The 24788-nt window shown below is 46.3% G+C and overlaps 1 protein-coding gene and 1 long non-coding RNA gene across 4 annotated transcripts in view; both read left to right on the top strand.

Moving 5' to 3' along the window:
* Positions 1-1346: 1346 nt before the first annotated feature.
* On the top strand, positions 1347-4027 carry LOC146335147 (uncharacterized). The gene is made up of 3 exons (XR_014786079.1): positions 1347-1547; positions 1677-1792; positions 3603-4027. It is a non-coding gene; the product is annotated as an uncharacterized LOC146335147 (long non-coding RNA).
* Positions 4028-14432: 10405 nt separating this feature from the next.
* Positions 14433-24788, top strand: part of SPEN (spen family transcriptional repressor) — a 71411-nt gene continuing 61055 nt past the window's right edge. For 2 of the 3 annotated variants that reach the window (XM_084822296.1, XM_084822294.1), the window contains exon 1: positions 14433-14999. In XM_084822296.1, coding sequence (XP_084678422.1) covers positions 14917-14999 — 83 coding nt within the window. In that variant the 5' untranslated portion in view covers positions 14433-14916. The remainder of the gene's footprint in view (positions 15000-24788) is intronic. The other variant, XM_084822295.1, reaches the window with a different exon arrangement.

Raw genomic sequence — 24788 nt, 5'->3', positions numbered from 1 at the left:
GTGGCTTACATATGAACAAGACGATGGATAAAACAACACGCCGCTACATGAACACGACAAGTTCACGCAGCGTTTCAGAGACCTTTGCATCCGCGAGGTGGGCAGCAGCGCCCCCATTTCCTCCTCGGAGGCCGCTCGGGGGTACTGCAGCCACGCGCAGGAAGCATGGGCTCTTGCTCTCGCCACAAAATGGCCGCCCAGCGAGGCAGAAGCCACAAAATGGCGCCCGCGGAAGGGACAAAGAAGGGCTGGGCGGGGGGGAGAAGGGAGAACAACCCAAACTGTATTTTCTAAAAGAGCCACACAAAAAAACCCAGGGAGAAAACGCGTCGCCCTGTTCCGATTCTAAATAATAATCGTGTCACTGCCTCAGTTTGCATCAGCGAGGCTGAAATACAGCTTTTTTTAAACTTCCCACGGCCGCTGAGGACGGCCAGAGTTGTTCTTTTTCCAGTACAAATAAACCTCTATGCACATCATTCTTATAACGAACGCCCCCTCAACAATACCTAATGCGATCCCACAACTGGAGGTGGGGGCCTTCCACGTCGTTCTATGCCTTCTTGAAAAGGTCTGTTCCTTTTAAATCAGCGCCTAGGTGCCTGTGACGCCCCTTCGCTTCTTCCCTTTATCTTATAACTTTCGATTTTGCCCCCCTTCCCCCGTCCCGGTATGCACCTCCTTGCTGCACGCGCGCACGCCGCGCGCCCGAACCCCCGCGCGGGCCGGCGCCGCGTCTTCCGCAAAGCCCCCTTCTGGCGGCCGCTCAGCCCCTTCCCGCTCGCGCAAGTCCCACCCGAATGCGTTCACGGGAAGCCCAGCAGTCCCGCTGCGACGCTGGGCGCCTTCCTTGCTGCGCCCCTTCTTTCATTCCGCCATCTCCGGCGAGCGCTTTATTTCTTCATTTAACCCCCGTCTGCAACTCTTCCCATTCAGTTTCCAGATACACGTTTGCTACAGCAGCACAGGAACAGCCAATCCCTCCAGGCTGGTTTCGGGCTGGGGCTGCATTTGTTTCCTGCAAAACGAGCTTTAAAAAAACCTGGAATGATAGATCTGATTCATCCTAAACACACACACCGCGGCTTACGTCTCTGCTGACCAATTCTGATCTTTATACAAAAATATCTTTGTCTAGTTACCACAAGATCTTCCCAGGACTCATTAAGCCACACCTAAAGTGATCAGATTGTTATTTTGTATAAAGCCCCTTGCCGCGAAGGTATTTTGGCCCATGAAGTCCCTCCCCCAAACAGCACGCCATCGATTTCCCTTTTCTGGCACAATTTTGCTAAAAACACAACACAGTGCGTCTGCAGAGAATAAAACCCCGTAGCTGCCCTTTATTTAGGCCTGTATAAATACACTACAGATCAGCGCCCGCCGCTCGCCCAAGCGCCCCGCGAATCCGCCGCCAAAGCGCGCGCGCCTCCCCTCACGGCAAAGGTCTTGCTTCGAGAGCATCGCTTTGGCGTCGCTCCGGCTCGCGCGGCCGCACTTGCTCGCGTGCAGGTGACCTTTGTATTGCTCCATTCGCATTTAACTAGGTATGTCCTGAAACAGAAGGCGAAGGTGGGGGCACCACGTGCCTCAGAAAACCAAACCAGACCATCCACCAGGCGACCACCAAGCCTTTCTTAAATCCAGGCATATTTTGGTCTTTACTTATTTTTCAGGTTGAGTCCACTGAGGTGCAGATTTGTCCTTGAGGTATCAAGGGAAGAGCCTGAGATTTTATTCTGAAAATTAGAGAGAGAGAACGCCGCCTCCCTGGAGTTGCAAAAGCAATGAGGTAGATTCCATTACCAGCCAAACCCTCAAAAAGAATAATTCAGTGTGCAGACCATTTTTTTTTTTAAGTGGCGGGGTATTACTATTTTGTTCCCCCACGTCCCGAGAGGATCCTTTTAATTCCAAAGTCGCGCTCGCTTTGGGCTGCTTGTTTGTTTTGTTTTTGCGTTGTTATTTAACGTGGAGGAGGAGGAGGACGAGCCAGACCGGCGGCGCGGGAGCTGCTGAGCCCGTAAAAAGAGCCGAGCGCGAGAGACGCGGCTCCTCGCTCGCGCGCTTCCCTCGCCTTCCTCCTCGCTGAGCGCAGGGCGGCGGCCCCTCCCCTCCCCTCCCCTCCCCAGATTGGCTGCCCGCCCGCCCGCTTCCAGAAGTTTCCGAAGCAGGCCGCGCTGCTGGCGAGCGTGGCTGCTCCTTGGCCGTCGTCCCCGCGCCCGCCTTCGCGAGCGCCCTGCCCGCCGTGGCCGGCCCGCGGGAGGGGATAGAAGGGGGGGGAGGCGCTACGGGGCGGGGGAGCCGTGGCTCACCCGCTGCGGAAGCCCCTTTGCCGCGCTGTGAGGGAGGCGGGGCGGGAGGCGTGCGGGGGGGAGCGCGAGCGAGCGAGGGGCTTCTCCGCGTGGCCCTTCTCGGAGGCGCCGCAGCGTCTCAGCAGCCCGGAACGAGACGCGGGAGGGAGAATCCCCCATTTTCTCCAGCCCGCCCGGGCAGCGAGCGGCTGTTTCCATGCCTCCCCCCCCCGCGCCTCCTTCGACTGGACACGCGTCATTGGTGGGTGTGTGTGTGGGTGTGTGTATATTTTAAAGACCCCTCGACTCTCCAAGCTGTGCAACACACAGGGCCAGATTTCTTCAGAGGACGAAGCGCCGATTTATTAGGGTGCTTGGTCAGGGCTGGGTTTGCAGTGGGGCTCAGATGCACCAGAAATATACTTCGGGGAGGCATGACATAGAACAGGAAAAATGCATTTTAGGAGCAGTCTGACAAACTGCCCCTCCTGTTAGGTTTCTGAAATAATGTTATGTTTCACATTAAAGCGCCCTTCCTAAACACGTTTCTTTTGAAGTCTTATGATTTTTATGGAGGTAGATTTTAAGAAAACATGATAATGGGATATTTATTTATTTATTAAATTTCTTAATCACCCATCTGGCTGGGCACCCGGCCACTCTGGGCGATTTACAACAGTACAATTTAAAACAGTAAAATTATACGTTAAAATATTATTCAAGAATACCTAACCCACCCCAAATGCCTGTCTGAGTAACCAAGTTTTCAGTGTGGCGGAAATTACAGCCCTACTTTAAATTCCAGTTTACGATTCAGTTCTACTTTGTGTGTGAAAAGTGCCTTCAAGTAATAACAGGCCTAGCTATGGATTCTCCCCCCCCCCTCCATGGGGCTCAGACCCCCATCTGGTTTTAGTGGTTAGTTTGTACTTGTGGAATATATGAAGTTAGAAAAGAGGAAAAAGCCCCCAAGAAGGTGCAGAGTGCCTTTCCCTCATGAATAAATAAATGGACAGGGTCTCTACACATTAGTGATTTAAGGAAAGGGGGCAGATGCAGACTTCAGACCCTGACATCTCCCCCACTCCATGCGAAATAAATTAATCCCTGGCACAGGTATTAATGGCCAGGCTGCCAGCTATTCAACTGGCATCTGTAGCTGTGTCCCAAGAAGGATGGCTTGACATTCAGACATACATGAGCATGTTGTAGTGTGGAAGTAATAAATAAAAATGTTTGCTTGTTATTCATATAAATAAATAAATAGCAGTTGATAGTGTTTATCTCCATGTCTACTGATTTCTGCAGATGAAGTGGCTGCTAAAGGATGTGTTTTTAATGGGAAACTGTTATTTGAGGTACAGAAGGAGTGGCAATCCAACCACCCCTCAGCCACCGCCGCGCCCTCTGAAACAGCCTGTTTGTCTTAAAATCTACTAAGAACTCCCAGTCAAGTGAGGCCAATGTTTTTCAGTTTCTACTCTTGGTGAGTGGTGGTGGTGAAGACCCTGAAAATATGCCCCTGGTGATAGCTTGGCACAAAGAGGTGTAAGGCCTCGAGGGGCTGGCGTTAATGGGAAGGTGAAATTCCTGCTCCAAGAGAAAGGCCCCAGAGCTTTGAGTCAAATTGATTGCAATACATTTTCCCTTGTTTATTTAAAGTGTGTATTCTGCTTCCTGTAAAGGTCGAAGCATCTAACGGTGTCATAAAATAAAAACCCTAATTAATGCTGAACAGCTTCAGTCACTTTGGATTTGGAAGTTCTTAACCACAATACTGCCTTTGGAAGCATGGCCTTAAAATTCTTCAAATATGTTGATGAGAGTGGGGAAAGAAATTCAAGGTGTTGTTAGTCTTAGCCTTTAAAGCCTTTAATGGCTTGGGATCAGGATATCTGAAAGATTGCCCACTCCCACATGTGCCTACTGACCCTTCAGAGGACCTGCTCCGGGCGCCTCTACCAACTGGAGTAAGGGGTTGGCTACCATAGAATCATAGAATAGTAGAGTTGGAAGGGGCCTACAAGGCCTTCGAGTCCAACCCCCTGCTCAATGCAGGAATCCAAGTCAGAGCATCCCTGACAGATGGCTGTCCAGCCTCGTCCTGAACACCTCCAGTATGGGAGAGCCCACCGCCTCCCTAGGTCATGGGTTCCATTGTTGTATTGCTCTAATAGTCAGGAAGTTTTTCCTGATGTTCAGCCTGAATCTGGCTTCCTGTCACTTGAGCCCATGATTCCGTGTCCTGCACTCTGGGATGATCAAGAAGAGATCCTGACCTTCCTCTCTGTGACAACCTTTCAAGTTCTTGAAGAGCGCTATCATATCTCCCCTCAGTCTTCTCAAGGCTAAACATGCCCAGTTCTTTCAGTCTCTCCTCATAGGGCTTTGTTTCCAGTCCCCTGATCATCTTCGTTGCCCTCCTCTGAACCCTCTCCAGCTTGTCTGTGTTCTTCTGAAAGTGTGGTGCCCAGAACTGGACACAGTACTCCAGATGAGGCCTAACCAGTGCTGAGTAGAGGGGAACTAGTACTTCCTGGGATTTGGAAGCTATGCTTCTATTAATGCAGCCCAAAAGAGCATTTGCCCTTTTTGCAGCCACATCACATTGTTACCAGAAAAAGGGCCTTCTCAGCAGTGGTATCCCCATTGTGGAATGCCTTTCTTGGAGAAGCTCGCCTCAACTTTCCCCTTTACAGTCATTTCAGCACCAGGTGAAGACTTCTTTTAATTTCTTCCAGGGCTTTAAACAACCTGTGGCTGCATTCACACATCATGCTAACACATGGTGGGTAGCAAGTTCCGCTGGGTAGGTGGTTATGCAAACAACCTAAGGTGCTCCCATCAGACAATGAGGCAACAATCTACATGAGTAGTTTATTCCACACACCCCTCTCCCATCCTCCTCCTGTAGTCCTCCTGCCCAGCCAGGCAGGTATCCCAGCCTCCTCTGCTGTGGGAGTAGAGACTGCTTGAGAGAAGCAGAGCAGCAGCAGCAGTGTTTTTGGCCATTCTTGCCGAGCAGCTCTGTAGGCAGTCTCTGTAACCCAGGCTGGCGTGATAGACAACACCCTAACCCACCATAGGTAAAATAACCCTTACTGCAGACTGTAGGTGGGTTCATGCGTAACGCTAACCCATCATGGGTTGTGTTCGGGAGTGAACCATGGTGGGTTAGTGTGTCATGGGGGGGTGCTCCCCCCATGATTGGTAAATTAGCCACCCCAGGTACCCACCCTCTGCAGTGGGAGTAAGGGGCCCTGAGGTGGCTTACCTTGTTGTCTGTCAGGCGCAATCCAATTCCCACTGTGGTGGCCCCTGGGATACGTGGGTGCAGCAGCGGAAGGACAATGCAGAAACCATGCTGTGGGGGTGGGTAAGGGAATCACACTGCCCTGTGTGGTTCCACAGTTGTATGTGGGGTGCATGCATCGTGGTTCCCTTCTCCCTGAAGCTTCATTCCCTACCCACATTCCCCCAGTGATCATGTGAACACGCCCTGTGGGTTCTCAGGGTGGTTTATTTGGAGGAAATAACCTATTGTTGGGGGGGGACATCCTACAGACAGCATGCTAACGCATCATGGGTTGTTCTGGAAAATAAACCATCATGGGTGTTGTATGAACCTAGCCTGTGATTTTAACAACTATGGAATTTTCTTTTCTGAACCACTATTTGTGCACTGTGTACTTTTTAGTTACCTGCTTCTAGTCTTCTCTCTGCTGGAAATGTTTATGCTTCAGATGATTACTTGCATTTTTATATACGGTATCCTCTTCATTTTATAATGCTCAGAGAACAGTGCTCTTCCGTGGCCTTGTATAAGTATAGTTAGTAAACAAACAATGAAGGGGTTGACTTATTTAAAACTGGTTTCAATTTATGTAAGTCTTTGGTGTGGTCCCTGGTATCTCTAGTGAAGACCTGCTGCCTGAAACCTTGGTAGAAGGCAGTTTTCTGCGTTCCTATAAGATCCTGGATTCTGGCTAAGAGGTCACAGGAACTTAGGAAGCTGCCTTTATCCTGAGTCTGACCCTTGGTCCATCTAGCCCAGTATTGTCAAAACAGGCTGACAGCAGCTCTCCAGGGTTTCGGGCAGGAGTTTTCCCAGCCCTACCTGGAGGCGGTGCTGGGGACCGAACCTGGGACCTTCTGCATGCAAAATGGGGGCTCTGCCACTGAGCCACCGCCCAGGGTTGGATCAGATCATGGAATATGGAAGGGGAGATTGGCAGCTGTCAGTTATAGAATTGCAACGCTTTCCCGCCCATTGTAGGACTTTTTTTGTCTAAAAATGCATAGGATTGCATCCTAAATAACTAAGGGGTCTTGTGAACCCCAAGTACTCAGTCGCAGAAGAGCAAACCCACAGAAACTCTGGCTGCTTTGCTGCTCTTGGCTTCTTTCAATCAGCCTATGCCAAGTGTAGATAATTCTGCAATTTATGAAAGCTAAAATTATAACATCTGGAATCAACATTCTATCTTTCTCTCCCCCACCCCCTGTAAAGCCCTCTTTTTGCACTGATTTACCCAAGTGGTCTTGGTCAAAAGAGAAGGAAAGCCATTTGTAGCTCAGGGAAACTCTAACTGGCATGATGATATTGGGGGCTTGGGAGCTAGAAGGAATAGCCCCTTGTCCATTGTTCTCAAAATGCATGAAATGTGCCATAAAGAGGGTGCAGATCGGAGGGAATAATTTAAAATGCTCTTCCCTCTTATACTTCTTGGATTATAAATTATAGTGAATTTTTTCAGGAAACGACTGTTGCTGTAGCAGAGTATGAAGTAGTAACACTGCAAAAAAAAAAAAGGAAAATGGTTCTTAAAAGTCTGGTTTGCACAGGGAGGCATCACAATGCCCGAACAAAAATAACCAACACTAAAGGCCTTTTCCAGAGCAGATGATGGGAACAAAGACAAATGTGGAATTAAAACTCCATGGCTACTCATCATGGGGACTATCTGCTACCTCCAGGATCCAGTTCCTGGGGAACACGAGCAGGAGGGTGCTTTTGCGCTCATGTCCACATTTTTGGCACAAGGCCTTTGAGGTGTAAAAAAAAAAAAAAGGTTTAAACATTGAAACAATAAAAGGATTCGAAACTCAATATAAACCTCCAAAAGAGTAAAACCAGCTATCAACACCTTATTAAAAAAAAAAAAGACTGAGTGGAACAAAAATGTTTTTACCAAAAATTGAGCAACATTCTTAATTCCATCTGCTCCCTGATGCACCTGTACTGAACACGAAGGGAAAAAGGAAGCGTTACAAGGTTAACATGAAGCGGTTCCTAGATGTAGCAGCACATTTTAAGTCCACTTTCCGTGAGATCTGCAGTGACAACATGAGCAGTTGGAAAACAGAATAGAGGTTTATGCAAAAAATCAGTTTTCACAAATGCAAGAATTCTTGCAAGACTTGCTCTCCCTTTTTTTCCTCTGGAAGATAATTGCCATAGAAAAAGCAGGCAGAAAATCACCATGACACCTGAGAAACTAATTGAATTCTGTGGTGCAAAATTTCTTAAGCAATGGCCTGGTTCCCTGGATACAGAAGGGGTGAGGGAAACATCTTGAAAAGTTTGTCCTGAGTTTCCCACTGCTCAGGAGAACAGGATACCGTGTTTCCTTACGACGCTCTATTGCCAACAGTTACTGCAACCAACTTGGCAGGCGATGGGAAGGGGAAGAAAGGCAGAGGCTGGGAGAGCTGCTTGAAGAGGTTTGGTAGGCCCAGCAAGGACTGCAAGCCCAGCACCAGGACTGAATAAGCATTTCATTGCTCCTGAATGCCTTCTGGTGCATTTAATACACCCCTGTGCTTGCAACAATTAAACTGCCAGGGAGCAGGTTTTGTATCCGTGCTAGGAGGCATCTCTCTGCCACCTGGGGTGCCTCTGCTAATTGCACCCCCAGGCAATAGATGGCTGGGAACGCGATTTCTCTGCCCTGGTTCAGCAGGGAACGGAGTGGGTTCCCATCTGGCTTGGAACGCAGCAGTGATGTGGTACTGCAGCTCCATTAATGCTGACCTTTGGGATGTCAGCCGTGGTAATTAACTTTTCTTGCACCAGCATTGTTATGCGCTGAGAAGTGCTGCCTTTGTGACACGCTTCTTGTGCTGTTATATCTCTTGTAGCTGTCAGGGCTTAGTTTCTAAACCAAGAGGTGCTGCGGTTCACATCTAGCACCAAGCTAAGCCTCTAACCTGGAAGCCTATTTCTCCAGTCCCACGTGGGTAGGATCAATCTGTGGTTGCTCAGTAGTAACGGAAACACACTGCACGTGTTCAGAGGCGGTTTATTATTATCATTGTAGTAATAAGGCAATGTTCTATGCAGCTGTTCATTTGATAAATCATTCACTGTAAATAGTATGTTTATTATTTAATCTTGATTTATTTTTTTCTGCTCGTCTTTAAAAATGGTAGTTGTTAGTGGTTCATTTATTCAGAATAAAGCCCTAAGAAGAAGAAGAAGAAAAATACAAATTGTAAGCATGTATACATAAAATTTCAGAGAGGTAGCCATGTTATTGTAACTTTTTAAAGCAGTTTTCAATTGTTTTGAAATTTTGTATGTTAAAGATTTTATATTATGCTTTTATTATTTTGTATTTGTGGTTTGTAATTTTTCTGAACCACTCAGACAACTTTGGCTGTGTGGCAGTATAGAAATGAAATGAATGCATGAGTGTTAATCTGTTGCAGCAGAAACACCGAAGAGCCGTGTGGTACGTTAAAGAGTAACACATTTATTATTCTGGTAAGCTTTCATGGAGCAGAGGCAGGGGAACCCCCACCCACCCAAAATGGTATTTGCAGCATTAGGGGAATGTAATGAATACTTGGACAGAGAGGGAATAGACCAGGCATAATTACCCCTGATAAGGAATGTATACCCCAGTGGCTCAAACATAATGAGCTTAAAAAAAATAAATTAAATATTAAGAGCCTTGAATTACCCTTGAATTTGGGTACCTAAATTGATCGGGAACTTTAACCTAATTCTCAAGGTACTGCTAATTGCAAATTGCTGGAGTGAACACCAGGAAATGGATTTCCCCTGTGTCCCACCTGTTGGTACATGTATTATCTGTACAGGGGAGAAAAACACCATAGGAAGGGAAGATCCCTAGTGGATGAGAGATAACTCAGGTAAGTCTGTGTTGAAATGCCAGAGCATATTCATGTGTGTCAATGTCCGCACACCTGTTGTGGGAGCTGAGCATAATGTGTTCAGAGGGAGCTGCTATGGAAGGTCCATTCCATAGTTTGACTCTGCACTGTGTGAAGAAGTCCTTCCTTTTATCTGTCCTGAATCTCCCACCCATCAGCTTCATGGGAGGACCTCACTGCGTTCTATTATTATGGGAGAGGGAGAAAAATGTCTCCAGATCCACATTCTCCACACCATGCATCATTTTGTTCGCCTCTATTATGTCTCCCTGTACTTGCCTTTTCTCTCATCTAAACAATCCCAGACATTGTAACCTCTCCTCATGGGGGAGCTGTTCCAGTCCCATGATCAGTTTTGGTTGCTCAAATGTAGTGGTTCTCTAGTGGTGTCCAAAACTGTCTGACTGTGGAGTACCAAGTTCCATGTGGATCTTTTCTGCCAAAGAATCCCTGTGTGTTTGCAAAGGATTCTGGGAAACGGCCAGGATGCACACTCAGGTCATGTAGAAAAGCAGTGGTTGGGCATGTGGAGCTTCTTTGTTGCCTGCATGAATTGAGGGCACAATCGTTAATTAATTAATTAATTACTCAATTAACAAAGCAATCCTTTGCATGTTGACTTGGGAGTTGCACTGTGTCTAACTCCCAAGGAAATGTGGCTAGGATTTTATTATTTATTTATTTATTTATTTCTATACCGCTCAATAGCCGAAGCTCTCTGGGCGGTTCACAAAAATTAAAACCAAACGACACACAGTAAAACAATTTAAAATATATAGAACATTAAAACCACAACATAACAATACAACCACAATAAAACCTAGCAGCAATTTAAAATACAGATTTAAAACAGCAAAGCTAAAAGTCTAGAAAGCTAAAATGCCTAAATGCCTGGGAAAATAAAAAGGTCTTCTTCACCTGGCGCTGAAACGAATACAATGTAGGTGCCAGGCGAACCTCACTAGGGAGCTCATTCCACAGCCGGGGTGCCACAGCAGAAAAAGCCCTCCTCCTAGTAGCCACCCGCCTCACTTCCTTTGGCAGGGGCTCACGGAGAAGGGCCGCTGAGGATGATCTTAAGGTCTGGGCAGGCACATATGGGAGGAGGCGATCCTTCAGATAACCTGGCCCCAAGTCTTTAAGGGCTTTAAATGTTAATACCAGCACTTTCAATTTTGCCCGGAAATGGACTGGCAGCCATTGCAGCTGAAAAAGTACTGGCGTAATATGAGCTCGCTGGCCAGTCCCTGTTAACAATCTTGCTGCCCTATTTTGGACCAGCTGAAGTTTCCGGACCGTTTTCAAAGGCAGCCCCACGTATAACGCATTGCAGTAATCCAGACGAGAAGTTAACAGAGCATGGATAACTGTAGCTAGGCTCTCTCTGTCCAGATAAGGGCGTAGTTGGTATACCAGCCTAAGCTAATAAAAAGTGCTCCGTGCCACTGAGTTCACCTGTGCCTCAAGTGACAGTTCTGGATCCAAGAGCACCCCCAAACTACGAATGTGATCCTTTAGGGGGAGTGCAACCCCCTCCAGAACAGGTTGAATATCACCTAGCCAGGCAGATGAACCACCTGTTAACAGTACCTCCGTCTTGTCTGGATTGAGTCTCAGTTTATTGGCCCTCATCCAGTCCATTACCATGCCCAGGCCCTGATTCAGAACAGCCACTGCCTCACCTGGGTTTGATGAGAAAGAGAGGTAGAGCTGGGTGTCATCCGCATATTGATGGCACCTCAGCCCACACCTCGGGATAACCTGCCCTAACGGTTTCATGTAGATGTTGAACAGCATAGGGGATAAAATAGAGGCCTGTGGAACCCCATGGCACAATTGCCATGGCACAGAGCAATAATCCCCCAGCACCACCTTCTGGAATCGGCCAGCCAAGTAGGAGCGGAACTGCTGCAGTGCAGTGCCTCCAACTCCCAACCCAGACAACCTATCCAGAAGGATACCATGGTCGATGGTATCGAAAGCCACTGAGAGGTCCAGGAGAATCAACAGGGTCGCACTCCCCCTGTCCCTCTCCCGGCAGAGGTCGTCCCACAGGGCGACCAAGGCAGTTTCCATTCCAAAACCAGACCTGAAGCCCAATTGAAATGGATCTAGATAATCTGTTTCATTCAACAGTGCCTGGAGCTGTCCTGCAACCACCCGCTCAAGCACCTTGCCCAGGAAGGGGATGTTGGCCACCGACCTATAACTGTTAACATCCTCCGGGTCCAGGTTAGGCTTTTTCAGGAGTGGTCTAATTACTGCCTCTTTTAAAGCAGTAGGTACCACTCCCTCTCTCAAGGAGGAATTTACAACCTCCTGGACCCAGCTGGACTGCAGGATTGCAGTCTAAGGCTGCATTTCTATATCCACTTACCTGGAAATAAGCTTTATTGGATGCAGTGGGACTTACTTCTGAGTGGACATGTATACATTCAGTAAACATTGTTTACCATTTTATTACCATATATTTTTAATTATATGAATGGAATGGTTGTAAACTGCTTTGGGAGGGCTCCAGTTCTGAAAGGTGGCCTAGCTAGAAATATTTTAAATAAATAAATATAGGTTTCTGCTGTTAATCTGCATAAAGTGACATATGAGAAAAATAGCTCTAAGAAAGAAAAAGGAAACAATCTTTATTTCATGATGAAACAGGGCAGCACCTTAAAAGAAGCAATCTCTGTTCATCTTAAAAGCCCTTTTCCAAGATGGTACTTGGTATCTGCAGTTTTTATAAGTATATTTTTAAAAATCTGCTGATTAAATACATAGTCCACTATTCCAGTTGATCAAAATGTGTCATAATTATGAATCTCACTGATGAATTGAATTCAACCCTGCATGCCTAGTTACATTATTTTTTCCCACCAGGAGGAGGATAAGAACAGTATAATAATTTAACTCTCTGGGAAAAACAAGATAACCAGTGTGGTTAGAGTGTTGGCCTTGGAAGACCTGGGTTCAAATCCCCACATGGGGCTGACTGGGTGACCTTGGGCCAGTCACTTTCTCTCAGCCTAACATACCTCACAGGGTTTTTGTGAGGATAAAGAGGAATAGCTCCATCCATGTATATACCACCCTGAGATCCTTGTAAGAAGGTTGGGATATAGCGGTAGTAAATTCCTCACAATTCTCCTGCTTCAAATTAGGGTTTGAAAACAAAGTCATAAATGTATACCTGCATATTCTTTCCTGTTTACCCCTGCCTGTGTTTCCTCCCGCCCCTTCCTTGGGGTTTTATTAGATTGTAAGCCCCTTGGGGCAGAGACACATCCTCTCATCACACTGATGGAGCTATATAAAGGTTATGTTTTGTTGCCTCCTTTTTATTGCTGCTTTTAATATTATGTGGCAATTATGTAAAAATGCCTATGGTTGTGGGCCATCTTTGGGCCCAAACACCAGGGCATGTATGTGTTTATAAATAAAATATTGAAACTGTCTTGGGTCACCATTAATTGGTTGGCAATCTAATGATCACACAGCTTGGGTGGGAACTTGCACCACAAAATGGGGGGGGAGAGGCCCACTACACCTTGCCGACAAAGGTCCGTCTAATCAAAGCTATGGTTTTCCCAGTAGTAATGTATGGCTGTGAGAGCTGGACTCTAAGGAAGGCTGAGCGCCGAAGAATTGATGCTTTCGAACTGTGGTGCTGGAGAAGACTCTTACGAGTCCCCTGGACTGCAAGGAGGTCAAATCAGTCCATCCTAAAGGAAATCAACCCTGAGTGCTCATTGGAAGGACAGATACTGAAGCTGAAGCTCCAATATTTTGGCCACCTAATGCGAAGAGAAAACTCCCTGGAAAAGACCCTGATGCTGGGAAAGACTGAAGGCAAAAGGAGAAGGGGACGGCAGAGGATGAGATGGCTAGATAGCATCACTGATGCAATGAATATGGACTTGAGCACGCTCCGGGAGAGAGCGCAGGACAGGAAGGCCTGGCGTGCTATGGTCCATGGGGTCACGAAGAGTCGGACACGACTGAACGACTGAACAACAAGGCCCACTACAGACTAGCAGAATATGGACTATGGATAATAGAATCATAGTAGGGTTGGAAGGGGCCTACAAGGCCATCGAGTCCAACCCCCTGCTCAGTGCAGGAATCCAATGCAGGATGGGCCACGATATTATATATGGTGATGTTTACAACAGTATCTGGCACACTTTTAGAGAAGGGAGGGAGGGGGCAGTCGATTTATTCTGAGCTGAAACTTGTGATTTTTCAAATTGTTATCCAATTTGGGCTGTTTTTATCTTGAGAGGGTTCCACCTTTAAAGGCGCCCCCCCCAATAATTTTAAAATAAATATTTTTCGTTCGTTTTTGGGACAGCCATTTTCAGTGAGGTACAACTGTGAATGTTATTCCTTAAAAAACGTACAACTTATTTGAATTACTGACATGGTAGGGATTGTTCCGGGATATATATAGTATCTATTTATCTATCTAGATATTCGTCGTGTGTGTGTCTCTCGCGCATCATTTATCAATGACACTGACGGACAGAAGTGCCCTTCCCCGCCTCTGCCATCTTGCTACTAACTGAGGCGCTGAGATGGAAAGGTGGCGGAATCGCCTCAGCCGCGGAGCGCATGCGCGGCAGAGGGGAGGCCAGCGTCGTGCGCCTGCGCGCTTACCTCCGAGAGGCGTATTGGGGACAGCGGGATTCTCTCACCCCTCCCCCACCCTCCAATCCTTCCCCGCTTCCATCAGCTCGTGCATCCTCCACCAACGTTCGACTACGCATGCGCCTACTTGTTTCCTTTTCTTTCTCTCTCTCTCCTTCCCCGCTCCTCCCTTTTCTGATGCCGCCACACGCGCGCGCCCATCCTTGGCCCCGCCACCCAATCACGAGCGAGGTCTTGGTGCGCGAGGACGGCGGGCCGGCCACGGGTTGGCTGAGTCGAGGCGGCTGCGAGTGCGCATGCGCGCGCGGGAGAGCCAGCGGGCGAGCGCCCGCCAGCCAGAGAGAGCGAGACGCCGCTGCTGCTGCTCCTGCGCCGCGGCTGAGAAGACATTGGGAAGAATCGCCGCGGAGCCCGAGGAGGAGGGAGGAGGAGCGGCGGCGGCACCGGCACCACTGAGGAGAAGCAGTCCCCGCCGCCGCCGAGGCAGCCGCCGGGCAGCGAGGGCGGCCAGCGGGCCCGGTGGGATGGTGTCCCCCACCGGCGCCGCGGAGGGAGGAGGCGGCGGCGAAGGAGAAGGAGCAGCGGCGGCGGCGAACGGAGGCCGGGCGCGCCGGAGAAGAGCGGCAGCAAGAGGCGGCGGCACCGGCGGCGGCTCCCGCTCGCGGCGCTGAGCCGAGCCGAGGCGGCCGGGCGGCGGCGGCGGCGGCGGCCGGAGCAAGAGGAGCAGCAACAGCAGCAGCAGCAGCCGCCGCCAAGGCCGGAGCCCCCCTCGCCCTTCCCCGCCCCCTCGCCCAGCAGCAGCATGGTCCGGGAGACCAGACACCTCTGGGTGGGCAACTTGCCGGAGAACGTCCGCGAGGAGAAGATCATCGAGCACTTCAAGCGGTGAGTGAGAGGGAAGGGGGAGGCAGGCAGGCCCCCACGGGCCCCCTCACGAGCCCCTCTCATATCTCCTACCTACTTCTCCCTTTCAGGCCTGAATTTACGCCCCACCAGGTCTCCATGGGGGAACGTGAGGGGAGGAGAATATGTGTAGATTGTAAGGGGGCTCCCAAGGCAGAGAGGGGAGGAGACTCTCTTCCCCCATCCAGATCTAAAGTGACAGAGGAAGAAGAGGAGGATAACTCATTCTCTTCCCTCCCGAATATATACTGGCGGGACGAGAGAGGGGTAACTTGTATCCTATCAAATCTCCAAGCAGTGGGGGTGGCGGCGTCGTGTCCCAGGGTGGTAAAGGGAGGGGAGAAAAGGAGAGTTAGGGCTCTTCTGGTCTAAAGTGGGAAGAAGTGGGGGGTGTAAAACGAGTGTAGGTAGGGAAGGGGCATTGGGGAGAGGTGATGGGTGGGGGAGAGGGGAAAGAAAAATACTCTGTTTAGTACACTTGTTTCTAAAAATGTCATATCCTGCTTAGCTATAAATAGACTCATCGCGGCTTGCTGTAGGCCTACCTTCCCAAGAGGTAGACAGGGATAGATTGAGGGGAGGGGGGAGCTAAGAGATCTCTAGGCTTCAACAGTGAGTCAAGATGAAATGCAAATGGGAGCCCATTGTGCTTTCCTTGTATAGGTAGAGGAGGAGATACATTGTCCAGAAGAAGAAGGAAAAGGAAACCCCAAGATCTGAAAGCTGTGGAAGGGGGTTGGGGGAGGTTAGACAGGGAGATCAGCCTCCAGATTAAAGTGGAAGGGAATTCCAAACTGAGAATGTGAGGGTGGGGGGAATTGGGGTGAGCGAGTCCTGAGCCTTAATAAGGGCTGGGGTAGTTGCACTGGAGGAGGAGGAAGAAGGGAGTAGTGATTCCACTACATAATGAAAGGTTATTGTTTTGGGAAGGAGTAAACAAACAAGAGCTGGGTAGCTGAATCCACAATTTCAGATCAGGGAGAGGTGGTTCGCAAACTGGGGGAAGGTGTGCCCTCCCCAGGGACAAGGCAACTGTGTGGAACTTTCAGGATGTGAGATGAGAAGCAGGAAGGTGACCCCCCCACACACACACACACACTTAAGGTGCAACTTCAAAGAGGGAGGGGAAACCTTTTCCTCTTGGAATTGTGTAAAATCAGAGAAGGTGGGGAGGGTGAATGTGTGCGAATAAGAGCTTGAGGGTGCTGGGTGGGACAGACATGGATGAAAAGCAGATGCAGTGGGGAGGGGACCAGTTACCCCAAAGGGTGCTGTGTGTGTGTAGAAGGGGAGAACTGAAGAGTGGGCCTGGAATTGAGGTGGGTCTGAAGGAGGCCCTTTCAGAAGCCAGGCCAAAGGAGGCCCATGTTCCTGGGAAAACCTGTGTCCAAGTATTATAACAGCTCATGCTCACTCCTGTGGACCTGGTGGAATGGGAAATACCGTGGATCCAAGAGAGAAGAAAGTTGAGGGATGCTGCTGTTGGAAAAGGAATGATGCATATGAAGTGATTAAGGATCACCTCCTGCACTTGGAGTTTTAGAAATATGGAAGGTACTTCAGAAAAGAAAAGGCAGACTTTCAGGGCTAAAGATCATTCAAGAATGGGAGAGTCAGGTGAAGAGCAAGGAAAGGACACTGCAAATGCCGGCAGCTGCATGGATTGGATTTTTCTAAGGGCATGCTGTAATGAAAATAGCTTTTACCCGGAGAGACGTGCTAAGTTTTTCTTTCCACATTTTCTAACCAGCCTGCTGCTGGAATCAAGGATTTGGGTTTTTTTAAGTGTATCCTAACCATAGAATGGATGAAATCTTGACTTTTTGTGTGTGAGCAAGTGACTTTCTGACCCATTTCTTTTTATTTTTTTGCTTGCTTCGTTCTTCCTTAAAACAAAGTAAGGGATTTATGAAGGAAATAGTTGGGACTTGGAAATTCAAGCACAACTTTGAGTAAATACAAGCTGAAATCCTCCTTGAATCCAACTGTCTTTGGTTCTTTTGCTATGGAACCGTTTTCTGAAACTGCTAATTTTGAAGCCTAGATTGGTATTGTTATTTGCATTTATAATCTTTTTCTTGCTTCTTTAGAGCCAGTGAAGCCAAAAAAAAAAAAATCATAATTGTATGTTTCAACTAGTAAGAAATCTTAACTATGGCATTTTTCTCTTTGACTTAATAATCATTAGCCTTATAGCACCAACCTTTGTGTGTGTCTGTGTGGTGGTGATAAAGTCTGGATGATAAATGGTTGTAGGAATGGGCATCATGTTATGGAGTCATTTGTACTATTGCGATAGAAGCCTGTTATAGCATTATGGAAGAAAACTAATATGCAGAATTCTAGATGAGGGTTTTGGTCAGCTAAAATTCCTTCTAGTTTGAGACTGTAAAAAGGCTTGTAACTTTCCTTGTAATTTTCTTGCTACTGTTTAGAGTAGGAAAATTATGGAGCGTACCTAATGAGTCACCATGGGAAAAATAGACTTGGTTGCTACCTCATGGGGGGGAACAAGTGTGGCTGGTGAAGCAGGGAAGGAAGGCAGAGGAACTGCCCTGCTTCGTTAAATGGAGGCTGTTGGGTCCTTGCATGTTAGTTGATGTTCAGTATGGGTTTTATGTCAAAATTTTTGTGCCAAGAATACTTCATTTGTAATTTTATCTTAGGAAGGATGCTTCCCACTACCTTCCCCTCCTTAATATTGTGAGTTGTGGCTGGGGTTGGGGGAGGAAGCAGCTTGATTCAAGTTTGGTAATGTTACCTTGGATAATAGGCATTCATTTCTTTCTTCAGCCTCTTAATATTTTGTAGGGGGCAAAAACAGCATGTTTTAATGTGTCAGGAGTTCCTGTGTGCAAAATGAACCATGTGTGGGAGAAGAGGTTCCTTTTTCTTTCCTCATGGTTTCCCTCTGCCTTGCCCATTTCTATGTTGGTTTCAGTGCCTGAGAGAGGAAAACATGCACGCATGCAAACAGAGCGTTGCAGCATTGCTGTGATCAGCAGCATGGAGCCTGCTTGTCCCTTGGCAGCTCTACCTGTTCTTAAAGACATTTTTATGCTTTTTTAAAAAGTGCTCCTTTATAGTCCCATGGCTAGGAAGGGAAGGAAGAAATGTTTGGGGAGAGATTCCTTTTCCAAGTGGTGTATGGTGCAGTGGTTTGGCTGGTGTGAATTCCTTTCTAAAATGGCGGCCAGGGCCCAGTTTATGTAGGAATGAGCAAAGCTCATCACAGGAAGGTGGGGGAGCTTTGTAAAGCAGGCAGCCGTAGGAGAGAGTGCGGCGTAACAAGAGACTTCATCCAGCTTCCTTGTTACAGCTGCCTTCGCTGCAGAGCTTCCTCTGATGTGCGATGGGAAAAAGGCTTACTTAGAAAAGAGCAGTTCTTGTGGTGGTGCGTGCGTGCACAAGGGACAGCCCCTTTAAAACAGTCTCTTCAGGTTTTGCAAAGGGCTAAGTACAGTCTCTTTCTCAAATCTGTTAAGAGTGACCAGGTACCAAATGGTATGAAATACAGAGTGGGAGAGGAAAGCTTAAATGTTCACCCCAAATAGGCTAATATCTATGTACAAGGAAGGTGCAATTGCTGCAATGGGGTGGGGGAATCCAGCTACACAGATTTGGGTAGCTGTTAGGTAAACCTGAAGGAGTTGCCTTGTCTTCCATTTTTAGAAATAGTCAGTTTCCTTGTGCTGGAAATACTAATGATCAGAGTGGGAAATGATATGTACAAAATAAAAAGACTTCTTTGTTATGCTGATCATTTTAGTTGCATTTTAGGGTGGCAATAGAATAGGTTCTGGGATTGTTTGTTGTTGGGTTTTATGGGCTTGTGCACCAAGATTGTTGAAGGATTCCTCAAGTGAGACTCAAACCTGGTTTCCCAGTGTGTCTCCTTCACCCTATTTTCACAGAGCATTTTTAATGCTGGACAAAGTTGCCATGGTGCGGTTGCTTAGTGATAGATCAGGAAAATGGAAGGATCTGAATTAATTGGCTCTCTTTCTTTCATCTTTCTGAATGTGGCATCATTTTAAATATAGATCTTGAAATTTGTTTCTCGTGTGGGTGTGTGGGTTTTTAGATTTAAATGGCAGATTGATTTGGCTGTCCTGTTTAGGATTTGTTTCCAGTAGTGCGGGGTTGGGGGGACACCCATAAATATTCAACTGCATATTCCAGAGTTGATGGTATGGCCAAATACTCAAAAACATTTCCCATCTGCTTGTACCCACTTGGGTTACCAAGTCTTCCACTATTAAATATCTGTTGAATTGAGCTCCAGTTGGCAGGAGACCATTGTAAGTACTGTATGCTCACAATAGAGAAACCCTTCCTTTGTATGTCCCTAGGTTGGGTGGGGGAAGGGACAAGTTGCACAACAATTGCATTGCTATCTTTGCATCGCGTTGCATAGCTGTGCTGTGCATATTCATGTGAAAGGCTACTTCCTGCAGTTGCTTGTACAGTGTAAGGTTTAATTGTTGGAAAAGACCCGCTAGTTTGGAGGTAGGGGGGAATCCTTTTCAGATTTAGCTAGTCTCGCTGCACAAAGTTCCCACCCATCCCCCAGTCTGCAAATAGGACAAAGAATATGCAGAGGGCCTGAGCAAGCAGTAATTACCGTCCTGTAGCTACAGAAGTAAAAGAGCTACCTCTGACTTGCTGGTATATTGCAGGACATAAATGGCGGGCATAGCCAAATAATAGCCTCTGAATTAACACAGCCATGTTAATTTTAGTCCTTCCAATTGATGCTGGTGAAAGTTCTTATTTCAGTAGAAGAGAATACATTGGAACAAGAAGTTCATTGCTTCTACGTTTCTGGGTTCTAAATAAAATACATTTAGAAATGATTTGTTTTAAAGAGGAAAAACAAGTGGTTCAGAACGAGGAGAGTGGTTCCGAACGGGGACACACACACAGTCTTGCAAAGGATGTTGAGAGAGGATCGGCAGAATGAAGTAAATTTTATTTGCTTTCCTAATACCTTTATTAGGACCAGTTAAAATCCCACAAAGTCATGAGCAAACCTCTTGAATTCTCTACTCGAGCTTGGATGTTAAACACAACAAAAAGAACATGATCACCCACAATTCTTATTTGGCTTTGTAGTTCTGTGTCTCTGGTAATTTGGGCTATCCCTGTATAAAACATAAGTAGAATGTTTCTCCAGTATTTTTTGTCAGTTCTTAAATGAATGTGATCCTTTTTGGAAAGCTGCCCTGAAGTGAAAGTAGTGTCAAAAATATTATTTCATTACTATTTATACAGTGCTACATATGTACACAGCAACTTACGGAGTTTAAGAATGGAAAAAAAAATACGTCCATGCCCCCAAGGAGCTTACAGTTTAAAACTGCTTTCCCCAACCGGGCACCCTGCAGATGTTTTGGACTACAACTGTTGCCCCTGCCAGCAATAGGGGTTGGACTCGATGGTCTTATAGGCCTCATCCAACCCTAGTATTCTATGATTCTATGACAGTGGTCATGAGTGCTGGGAATTGCAGTCCAAAGCATCTGGAGGGCACCAGATTGGGGAAGGCTGTTATAAAATGTGACTGTTGGTAAGGGAGGATAGAGGGAGGATGATATGCAGTTTCAAAATGCAATTCTTTTTCTTAGTCTCAAGTTGCTGCAAACTGATCATATATATCCTTAAAAATTGTGGTTCCTTTTTCCTTTCAAATCCATATAATATAATAATATTTGGGGGTGAGTGTTTAAAAGTGGAGGCCAGACTCACTTTATAGTATATGCCAACCCTTCTCTTTCTGTGTGCATATTTTTGACAGGTTTCTGTGAATTACGCTCAAGAATTGTGATACCCCAATGGTACCCTTCCTTTGGATCCTGCTAGAAATCTGAAGAATTGATTAATTGTGACTGAAAGTATTTCACAATTATAATTGTACGCAAATTATTGTAATAATTGAAATACTGAAGTGCTTTCCCACTGCTGAAACAGATGCACAGCAGCTTGCAAGAGAAGGTGGATATATATAGTAACATTTGTCCTCTGCACAAATACCACATGTCCACGTTTCCCTTTTGATTAACTTAAGGAGGAAAATAAGAGCTTTTGCCTCTCGACAGTTTCCATTTTAAGTAGAAAGGATAAATCAGTGTATAACTTTAATCATCAGTATTTTAGTAATACACTACACAGTAAAGACAGGCATAGCAAACAAATGCAGTGAGTTCTTTTCAAGGGGTCCTGCTGTTCCAAGTTCTGAAGATGTGTGAAAAGTGAACTTGAGGTTTTTCTTGCATCATAATAATACTCTTCTTGTTTGTGTGGGGGCTTTATCTTGAGGGAGACATACCAGTTACATGGCTGTTCATATCCATTAAAAAATGACCTTTATGTCAATTTCCAGTTGTGTTTCTGGCATCTTCCATTTCACGTTTGCACAGCACATAAGTCATAACCCCCCTTCCTTTTGCTAATGGATAAGCAGTGCAAGCTCAATCCAGAAAAGTAGATTCAAGCTGTGGGTGTTGTGGCTCTCCCGTCTCCAACATTAACAAGTATGTGCAGCTGGAAACTAGTCAGGCATTCTCTTTGATAACAGTACTGCCTTTGCAGGGTTAATGGAAGTTTTAAGCACACTTTCAAAGCTGGAAGGAACGAGGGGAGGGTGAGTGGGTCTGAGTCTTATACATGGCTGTTTAAGTAAACTGCTCACTTTAAAAAGATGCAGTTGTGTTTTTGTGTGCACAGGCACGCACTGTTTTGCAACTGACTTGAGAGAGGAGGATTTGGTGCAGAGAGGGGATGAGTCATTGGGAAGGATGTAGCAGAGAAAGTAGACTTTCGCGAGATGAACAGCAATCCCCACGAGACAAAATAGCTGCACTTGATAGTGCGGAGTGCACTATGCAGAGTTTGGTTTGTTGCTTTATCGCAGCTCTTTGTTTTAAATTCCACCCACTCCCTTAATGTTGTTTCATCCCTTGAAAGCGAGAGGTTTCTAGCTTGTAGCTCCTGGATCTACTGCTGACAGAACTGTTCCAGCCTATCCTACTTTGTGTTGTGTGGGATTCTTCAATCTCCAGGCTTGTTAAACAGCTGAGGCTGCTGGGTGAGGCTTGGTGGCTTTCCTGAGGAAAGTTTTTGAATGCTTCCTTCCCAGACAAGGAATGAGCACAGGATTGAGAGACCTGATCTTGCGTTCATCAGAGATTCAAAACCATCCAGAAATCCATGGCTGAGTGAGCCTCACACCTGTAAAGTGGTGGTAGTCATGACCTACATCTTGAATTTCCATTGCGGAGGAACAGTCACACAACACAGAGCTCTTTGTGCTCTGATAGCTTTCTATAAATAACATTTCAAAGAAAAGAAAAACCACAAGGCAGTCAACCCTTTAGAAAGTTTAACTTGGTGAAACTTCTTATAAGATATTTTCCTTCGTCTTCACACTTAGCTATGTTTTGTGGAGAAGATCTTTGGCTACAGTTCCAAAGCCTGCTTCTAAATTGTCAAATTGGTATTCCTTCCCAAACCATTTTGATGTCATAAAATGCTACTTGGTCAGACATTCCACAAAGTGATTTGGGTTCTGTTTTGCAAGTAAAAGCTAATTGAGAAAGGTATGCCCTGAAGCACATTACCTTCCCAAAGTAAACCTTGCAGTCTTGATCCCAAACATGATTATTTGGAAGCACGCCGCACTGAATTAAATTGGACTTGCTTCCTAGTAATTGTGCTAGGATTCCAGCCTTAGATAGGACAGGTACTCTACAAAATTTTAATTAATCTGACTTTGCTCCCAGAGTCCTAGCTGACTTGTGTGAAACTGGACATGTCTGATAAGGAGGTAATTAAAGGAGCTGAGAAATAAGTTTTAGTGGACAATCATAATCTCCAACATTAGCTGTCACTTTTACATGTTGGGTGTAAAATTTCTAGGAAGCCTGAAATTCTTCCAGGGAGGAGAAATATAATGCAGAGGTATTCATAACATCTGTAGTATGCTGTAATGCTTAGACAAAGATATTATTTATATAAGCTGCTGCATTGGGGAAGACTGCGCTAATGGGTTCCTTGTCTAAAAGTCTAACGTCTGTGGAGGTACAGAAGTGTCTTCCTCGTCTTCTTAGTTTCTAAGCTTTTGGTGTGGGAGGTGACTAGTAGTCATGCTCTCACTCAGACTGACTAAAACTTGATGAAATGAGTTCTTGGCTGCTAATTACATTTGCCAACCACGTGTCAGCTTCAGTATTAAAGCAGAATAGACTAAGAAAATGAACATAATCGAGTATGTGTGCTTGAGAGACATACTGGCACTGGTATAGGCCAGTCAGCCATTGCCCATGGCACCCAGGCTTAGCTGTGTGTCCGTGTCCCTCCATAGTCTCTGGTCAAACTGGTTTTGCATGTTGTTTTGGTGCCTTAAGCTGTACCCTGAAAGTAGTCTCTTGAAGTGTGACTAACACTGCTTAAATAGACGCATGAACACTCGGGTGTGGCTGTTCTGGACATCTGCTGGATAGTGCCCATGATGGATAAGACCCTAGCACCCCCCCCAACGCATATGCAGACATACCCAGAGCATTTTGGAACTCTTCATTTAAAAAAATCACCTCTTTTCTTTGGCACATTCAAGGCCGGGCACACCATTTTACTTACAGTTGTTGGTTTGTATTTTGCTATACATTGCCTTGGGTACTTTTCATTTTAAGTAAATATGTGGCCATGCAGCCCTTAAAAATGTGTAACTGTGCTGTTCAAGAATCCCCTCCCCGCTTTTTGTATTTAAAGTTCCCCTTAGATGTGAAGTTAACAAGATGCGAAGCTCCTTGTGATTTGGTGTAACCAGTTTCTCATATATGCACACACACCATCCTACCCTTCACCCCTTTGCTTATATGGAGCATGGGGGAGTGATTGCAGCTGAATTCCTCCATAATTGCTGCCCTAGTACTAGGTCTGAGCAACTTCACTAGCTTAATAACAGTACAGAGGTAAGGGGGAGCCTCTTCAGTTAGTCTACAGAAATACACAATATGCAGCCTTAACTGTAACTGCTTGTGCTAAAGCTTATAGAAAGGAAGACATTTTAAAAAAAGAAAAAGTGGAGGTTATCAAACACTTGAAAATTAAAGCTAGAAACAATGCAGAATATATGGGCGCAAGTAATCTCACTTGTGAAACACTTCCCAAAGTAATGGAAGCTCCTATGAATTCATGGTATTGACTGTGTGATTGGTTGTCCATTCTTGGGGTGCGTGGTTTACAGTGTATTGTGGTGCCCTGGGACTTTCGTTATGCTCTGTAGGCAACAGCACTGAGCAACTGTGGTGAACATTGTTTTCACCATCATTCTGCAGAAACACACTTCTTGAATTAAAGCAAAAGAGTGTACCCAGCTACAAAATTACATCCAGCAAGTGAGAACTCTCCCTTTTGGCTAACCTCCTTCATGATTGGGAATTCCCTTTGCCTTTGGGAGCAGGACTAATCTTCAGGGAGCTGTGGCCAAGTTGGCCTTTAAGGCACTGAGCCACATCAATATGACTGTAAGTTGTGGCTTAAGAAGTAAGGGGATTGATCTGGTTTGAGCATGGCAGCTGTCGTCTTTGGCTGCCTTTAGTGTACCCCCCTCCTTGATTTTCAAAACCCTTCCAAAACCCATATCTTCCCATTAGAGTGGGAAAGACCCGAGGGCATTACTTTGTTCTTATTGTTCAGGGGGTCCAGGCTTTGAGAGAGGTTCCTTCTAAAAATAACCTTATAAACACACATTCCTATATGCAGGTACCC

Source organism: Heloderma suspectum, chromosome 15 (assembly GCF_057233095.1).
Source record: "Heloderma suspectum isolate Gila_16-S chromosome 15, 16-S_ref, whole genome shotgun sequence".
Taxonomy (NCBI): domain Eukaryota; kingdom Metazoa; phylum Chordata; class Lepidosauria; order Squamata; family Helodermatidae; genus Heloderma; species Heloderma suspectum.
The sequence above is the reverse complement of the archived record's forward strand: the minus strand, read 5'-3'. Positions and strand labels throughout refer to the sequence as shown.